Genomic DNA, 7,849 nt, shown 5'->3' with positions numbered 1-7,849 from the left:
TAGTTTTGTGCAATTAGTATCTCATATGCCTGGAACTTCATTATTAATGTATTGTGTGATGAAATTGGATTGGTATGAATCATGAGGAGTTGTGATTAGAATAGAATTTCAAGGGAAATTCATGTGAACTTATTAGTGTGTGTGTGTGTAAGGACGTGTGGAATCCATATTGGTTGGTATCCTGAAACTCCAATGATCATTCACGCTCAGATAGAGCAGAATGGATTATGTCGTGAGGAGTAGCAGGAGGTCCTAGTCTTTGGACTTGATCAAGTCCTAGACGCGAAGGGGACTTACCCTGGGAACGGTCGGGTGAAGACTCCTTGTGTCCAGACTCTGCAGAGTCTGGGAACCGTTGCAGGTGCAAGCCACCAAGAGCTCCAATGTCGCTTACACAATCCGGATATCGAGTCTAGAATTATGCAATTGAGTTGTGTGTTATGATTGATATTTACATTGTGAATTGTATCATTTTTTTCTCAATTTAGTTAGCTTACCCTTTTGTTTATTTTGCCTGTCTTTGTGTTTTCTCCTTTGCAATGATCACCTACGGTTGGTGTGAGTAGAGCCGAGCCTTGTGATGATACCCCTCCGTTGAGCAGGAGCTGACTCTTTGCTTGGGTGTTGTGTTAGTTTTTGGGTCAGATTCTACAAAGTCTTGAGACTTGTAGTTTAGATATTCTCCTTGTATTACTACTCTTGTCAGGAGGGTTTTGTGTAGTGTTTTTGGATGACTGTACCAACTTTATATACTTATATGTATATGACTGTTATCTCTACTATCTGCTATGTTTGATCATTATGATATAATGTTTTATTTGATAGTGCGAAAAACTATTAAATGGGATGTTACATATACATTTTTTAAATATACGTGATATTATATTAGTTGGTGAAAATATTATAATGTTATTAAATTAATATATAAATTAAAATTATATTTATTAAAAATAAAGTGAAATATATCAAAACAGATAAAAGAATAACCAATGATAAATAAAGAAGAAGAGAAGAAACAGATACATCTAATTTTATAAAAAGTTTATAAAAATAACGGTCAATTTTTAAAAATTTAATAAATTATTATATTTAAAATGTAAAATCGGTATTTTGAAAAGTGGACACAAAAAGGGAAATCCTCTTTATATATTGTTATAAATTATTACTACTAGAGTAAACACATACACTATCGTGTGTGAATTCACTTTTTAAATGTATGGGATATTATATTAGTTGGCGATGATATCATAAAATTATTAAATTGATATATAAAATAAAATTGTATTTATAAAAATAAAATAGAATATATTAAAAAAGATTAAAGATTTATCATTAATAAATAAATAAGAGAAAAAACATAAATAAACGATTTTATAAAAAATTAATAAAAATTATGATCAATTTTTAAAATTTTAATAAATAATTATATTTTAAAGAATAAAATTGATCTTTTAAAATGTTAAAAAAAAGAATTTTTTTATATATTTATTGTTATAAATTATTTGGTAACAGAAAAAAAAACATAGGTAAAGAAATTCTTTTATCTATCTATTTGTATTCATCAAAGTAGAAGTAGATATGGTAAACCCCTGTACTCAAAAACCTTCTTTTCATTCAACACACACTCTCTGCAAATTTCAAACCAACGACAATGGTTCTCCTCCATTGCCATGCTCCTCACCACAGCATGGCCATTCTCTCACCCTTCAATTCCAAACCCCTTTGTGCTTCTCTACCAAACCCTTCTTTCATAACTCACCACAACCCTTATCCCCTCACCACAACCACTCACCTCAACAACAATAAGCCTCTTTCACTCTCCACAGTACCCAGAAAGTTGCTCTGCAAGCCACCCCAAGGAAAATATATTAGGGATGACTATCTTGTGGTATGCCACTTCAAACACTTCACTTTCTAGCATATCGTTTCTGGGTCTATCTTGTTTTTTCTTCATATGGGTCTTTTGTTACTCTTTCTGAATTTTCGTTTTTCATGACAGTTGTATCTAGGTTTCAACAAAATGTTTTCTTTTTGTAGTGAAATTTTTTCTTTTTATTCTTTTGTACATCCGTTTATGTCGCAAAAGTGTTACTAGTTTTCAGTGTAATGAATGGTTTTGTGTTTCTGAGGTAATACTTTGTTTTTCTTCTGATAAAATTCTTTACTTTTTACCCCTTATGAGTAGGAACTTAAAAAATAGTTTTTTTTTATTTTTATTTGATTTCTTCCTGTGTAAATGTAGTATTTCTGGGAAAGAAGAAAGAAAACAGAAGGGTTTAACTTTTTTTAACTCAATTTCAATGCACTACTCACATCAATGATAAAAAAAATAATCTTTGGCATGACTTTGTTGGCAATCAGTGGATAAATCCATAGATTTTAAGATAAGCAGTTTGTTAGTGAATAACAATGTAAAAAAAATAACGCTGTCAAAACATAGACTATTTACTTTTTGTATTTATTTCATAGACTATTTACTTTTTGTATTTATTATTCAATAAATTAAATGTTGTCTGATACTTTAGTGATCCCATTGTTTGTTATTTTCGACTTGTAGAAAAAGTTGTCAGCTGAGGAAATCCAGGAGCTGGTGAAGGGAGAAAGAAAAGTTCCTCTTATTATAGATTTCTATGCAACTTGGTGTGGACCATGCATCTTAATGGCTCAAGAACTTGAAATGGTACGTGCTTTAAATGATCTGTAAAACGCTGAACCTTTGCTCTGATTTGACTACAAGGATGTGTTGTTGCCTTCTGATGTTGGTTTCAACTTTCAGGCAAGCACAATGCCTTAAAGTATTTTTGATGTTTTAATTCAGCCTCCTTTGCTAGTCTTAAACTATTTTTTAGATTGTGCTGTGGGATAGATTAAATACCATTCACCAAAAATATGGACCAAATTCATTAAATATTTGACAAAGATTTTATATTTGACACGCTTTTGGAAAACAGTCAGCAACTGTCATATTTGGTGCAACATCAAAGTTTTTGGGCACAACACTGCTGCAGTTTTTGCCACATTGTCAAGGATTGCAACAAAACAGCAACTACTGCCACGACTTCAATTTAAAACCTTGATTCTATACAATGATTAATTTCATCATTAATTGTCCAGTATGATAATGAATTTGCCATGTTATTCATTTTCCTTGCCCCCAAAATTAAGGGTTTCCAATCTGTTGGACACCCTATCTGGGTTTGATCATAACAGATTATGGTTTTATATATTCCAATCCAAGTGCATTCTTCTCATCTGAGAGTTTTCTATTATTCATGTTCACTGAATGTGTTGGAACCAAGAATTAAAATGAGAAAGAAAAGAATGATTTTTATTGAATAGAATGAAAAGTATAATGAAGAGAACTCTCTTCCAAGGATTCCCCTTCTCAAAGAATCAATTCCCAGTTTACAATGACAACACGTCTAATTGCAAAGAAGAGATTGTTTGAGGACAAGCAATATTTTAAGAACATTAATGTTATAGGTCTTAGCTCTTAAGCAAACATACAAGTAGATAGTAACAAAGGATGGCCGTGACTAACCAAATAGACACATAAAAAGAGGAACGGATGGCCGTGACTATATACAACATTTTCATGATTTCTAAGCATGTTATTTAATATATTATTTTGTTGTGCATGACTGAATTAGTGGTAGATGCGAGAGTATTGGTTGCTTGCAAAACTTGCTCTGATCTGGAGCTTGTGCCATATTCTGAATTAATAGATATGAGATTGATCTAAGAAATAACTTGATAGATTCGGCCTAATTGAATGCTATTTAAGGAGACTGACCTCTTTTATAAATGGCAATTAGTCTTTTTTAACGTGTCTGAAATAAGTTGCATGAGTTTTAACTTGTGCTTACCAATTTACAGTTGTAATTATGGTGTAACTATAGTGAACATACCCTTCAGGATCATAATGGCAACAATTATGAAACTGAATCTTCACCATAAATTCATAATATGTTGAAGATCTTGCAAATCCAAGAGGTTTCAGAACTAGATTCTCTTCATCTAATGTTGTATATTCAGTAAAATCTTATACAATATCTAACTTTATGATAATGTAGAGGACAGAAATAGATGAATTGTATCAACGATTAGGGTTAATGCATTGAAATTTTAATCTACAAGCAAGAGTCACTGTAGTTTTCATCCAAAAGAGGTGGAGGTGAGAAGGGGAGGAGAAAGTGTTAAAAGATCAGGAAGAGGCTTTATTTTATTCACTTGTCATTGTGTTTCGTTATAAATACCTTATTAAGCGCATAATAAATTAGTGCTTATAATTTAAGTACTTACGTGTAAATTGTTTCAATAATTGAAGCAGGAACAAGGTCAAACTATTTTCGTAAGTTATCCACATGAGTTTATATAAATAAGTTCAAAATAGCTTATAAGCGATCCCAAACACTTGTGCTAGATCAGCTTTTTAAACACTCTTTTTTCAAATGCATCCTTAGTTCAGAGACGGTGTGATTTTGAAAACGGTTATGCATATATTTATTAATCAATCATGTTCAAAGCATTCTCTGCAACTTTGCAACCAGTTTACAAGCAAAACACTTATCCAGAAGTTCTATTGAAATTTCAAATGAATGTTAGCTTTAATTTTATGATATTCAATATTTTGTTTTACTTCATCACTAGAAAAGATACATTAATGAACTTCACTAAGGGTCACATCACATTGCATTTTGACAATCAAGTTGGCTGCAATAGTTCATCTTCCATTGAAATACACATATCTTCTGACTGGTAGAACCAATTTAAGCATATGGGATCTAGAATTTGTTCTTCTCCAAGTGGTTGCTTTTCTTTCCCTTACTGACTTTGTACAAAATACTTGAATAATCTTTGCATACTCTGTCTTATTTCCTTAATTCTACAAGTATTTCATGTTTTAATCAATGTCGTGGTTCTTAATTTCACATAAAAGGGTGGTTACTTGTCTTGTTGAGTAGTTGATTTGAAAGCTCAGAAATAACCATCCATATTTACTTTTCTTTTTCAGCTAGCAGTTGAGTACGAAAACAAGGCACTGTTTGTTAAGGTTGACACTGATGACGAGTATGAATTTTCACGCGACATGCAGGTAATACACCCTCAATTTTGTTTACAACATGTTCATGTACAAATACTCAATAGAGATCCATTAGAAAACCTTATTATTTTTTATTGAAGTTGTCAAAGAGTTTGTATAATATAGAATAAATGGGTTTATCCCTCATGCTTTATGTTCGTAACCTAGTATTACAACTACCAGGGTCTCTATACTATGTAGTATATCCTGTTACTATTACCTCTTCATAATTTTCCACTTTTTCTACTTTACAAAATGACACGTGAACTTGCAGTAGGGTACCCTAAAAATGTGGGGACAAAAATAAACATACATTGCATCATGGGGTCTAATCAGTTTCCTCATACAGCAACACATGGTAATCCTGTTTGTTTGTTTAAAGATAATAATAATCCTAAATGTCTAGATCTTGTATATGTATTTTCTTTGTATTATGACTGACAAGAATAACTATTTTAATGGTTGTTGTTTCAACCTTCAAGCCTAGACTAGACAAGACCCTCAAAGGGGACTATTAGCAAACAGATCTAGACCCTGATAATTGATTTGCCCTTCAGTTGAAATTTGGATTGTTACAGTCTCTAAAGAACACACTTGAATGTGATGCATTTTTATGTGACATCAGTCCAACCCACATAAAAGATTCACATCACTTTTAATCCAAAACCTCAAAGTATTAGGTTTATGGGTGACTTTGTCATTTTTACGTGATATGAGACTTAGATTTACACTTGGATTATTCCGGATATATTTCAGGTCCGAGGATTGCCAACTGTGTTCTTTATCAGCCCTGATCCAAACAAAGATGCTATACGAACTGAGGGACTTATACCAATACAGATGATGAGGGACATCATTGACAAGGATATGTGAAACAGCAAAGGGTTATGATCAGCTGACACAGTTTGTGTTCCTGGATCCTGCAATATGCTGTCTGGTGCAATGGCATCATATCTTGGACAGAATTGAAGTGCTAACCGATTCATATGATTTTGGCTCTTGAAGGGTTATAAAATTGCATGATATTTATGTGTAAGCTTTGACCTCGACAATGCTCTGTAGTGTGCCACATGTGATGTCAAATGGAAGGACATTGCATCATGTAACACAATCATGGACTTGCAGCACCCCATTCATCAAAATATAAAATATGGTATTTAAAGGGACAATCTGTGTGTGTTAGGTGGTGACTGTGTTGAGCTTACATGCTTCAAATTTATTATCTTGTCACCTTGATGATGTGTTTCTGGGGTGCATTTGAATGTGACAAGCATGGTTCTGATATTCTAGGAAGAAGGGAAAATCAAAGGGTGTCTCTGCAAGAATTTACGTTGATTTTTTCTATTTTTTTTAGTTCGGCAGCACAAAGTGGTTTGATTATGATTTTAGTTTCTTTGAAATTAGCAAGTTTTAACTTAAATCCTAATAAAAAAAACGGTTTTCATTTCTCAAAAAAGTTACAATCTTGTATAGTTTCTACTATTACATTGGCACTTGTTATAATACATTTGTTCAGTGACTTTCATAGATAACTTGTGTCATGATTTATAGTGTTAAAATGTGAAAGCAATTCAGTTTTTAAAATAACTATTTTTTTTTATCTATATTAACATGGATTTAAAATAAAGAATAGTGAATTTGAGTTTTAGAAGATTAAATTCCAAGAAAAATGTTTTTTTTTTATAAAAGATTATTTATTTTATAAGATTTAAAACAATAATTTCAACTTTTTGAGAAATGAATATTATATTTTTTCTTATAAAGCTAATATTAAAACTGGTTATTTTATGAGAATTTAAACCTAACAAAATCGGAACAGTAATTCAATTATACTACTTGTATTGAGAGTAACTAAGTCAATTGATTCATAAAAAAATAAGTTTTTTTTCTTCACATGTTTCTTTTTAAAGGTAATAATTTTTGTTAATTAGATTAAGAACACAATCTTGTGTTAAATAATTTGCACACTTTCTAATTTAAAAAAAATGGCAAAATTCTAAAAGTGGCCAACAGCTAATTAAGATGAGTTGACTAAAATAAATTATTTTAAAAATGAAATGTATGGAGAAATTCTGACTTTATAATAATTTATTGAACAAGTAGTGAAGTATTGAATAAAATAGTGTTAAGAAGACAAAAAGGAAATTGAAATGAAATTTCATTGAAGCAGTCACCGCTATTTATAGATATTCTTCTTCATTCATTCAAAGCTGGAGAAAAACTTTAAAATATAATGAGCTAAGATTTTAGGTTAAATATGTAGAAGTTGATGATTTCATTGTCCTCGATTACATTTGAATTAGTTTGGATAGATATTCTTCAAATTTTATTGGTTGGATTAGTTTGGATATAAGAAAACATAATTCAAACTAAACTAATCTAATAAAAAAATAGATTAATTTCGATCAATTGGATGTGACTATATGTTAATATACAGAATCATATAGAGAAAAAAAAATCTTCATCCATAAATTCATACATAATTCTTTCACTAAACGAAATAAACAATATTTTTATTATAATTTACTTGCATAAACTAAATAATAGTCACAATTGTTTTATAAAGTAATCTAAGTATATTATTAAATGTCATCCAAAATAATTATTAATATATATATATATATATATATATATATATATATATATATATATATATATATATATATATATATATAATTGGTTTGATTGGGATTATTAGATTATATCTAGATGAACAAAATTAGATAATTTGGTTTGCATTGGATCTAATTAAATCAAAATTTTAAA

General features: G+C 30.4%; 1 protein-coding gene across 1 annotated transcript; it reads left to right on the top strand.

The window, feature by feature from the left end:
* The first annotated feature begins 1,579 nt into the window (after positions 1–1,579).
* On the top strand, positions 1,580–6,252 carry LOC114176968 (Thioredoxin z). The gene is made up of 4 exons (XM_028062174.2): positions 1,580–1,888; positions 2,558–2,680; positions 5,015–5,095; positions 5,840–6,252. Exons 1-4 carry the CDS (start codon positions 1,652–1,654, stop codon positions 5,954–5,956), a joined length of 558 nt encoding a protein of 185 aa, XP_027917975.2. The 5' UTR covers positions 1,580–1,651; the 3' UTR covers positions 5,957–6,252.
* Positions 6,253–7,849: the final 1,597 nt, after the last annotated feature.

The sequence above is a fragment of the Vigna unguiculata genome, chromosome 1 (genome assembly GCF_037176805.1).
Source record: "Vigna unguiculata cultivar grain cowpea cultivar isolate G323 ecotype 2 chromosome 1, ASM3717680v1, whole genome shotgun sequence".
In the NCBI taxonomy this organism is placed as follows: domain Eukaryota; kingdom Viridiplantae; phylum Streptophyta; class Magnoliopsida; order Fabales; family Fabaceae; genus Vigna; species Vigna unguiculata.
Note: the sequence above shows the minus strand (reverse complement) of the source record. Positions and strands in the feature narration are given on the sequence as shown.

Coding starts and splice junctions, on each gene's coding strand:
- LOC114176968 (XM_028062174.2), top strand. CDS start 1,652: ATGGTTCTCCTCCATTGCCATGCTCCTCACCACAGCATGGCCATTCTC. Junction 2,681..5,014: donor TGGCTCAAGAACTTGAAATG/GTACGTGCTTTA, acceptor TTTCTTTTTCAG/CTAGCAGTTGAGTACGAAAA. Junction 5,096..5,839: donor AATTTTCACGCGACATGCAG/GTAATACACCCT, acceptor GATATATTTCAG/GTCCGAGGATTGCCAACTGT.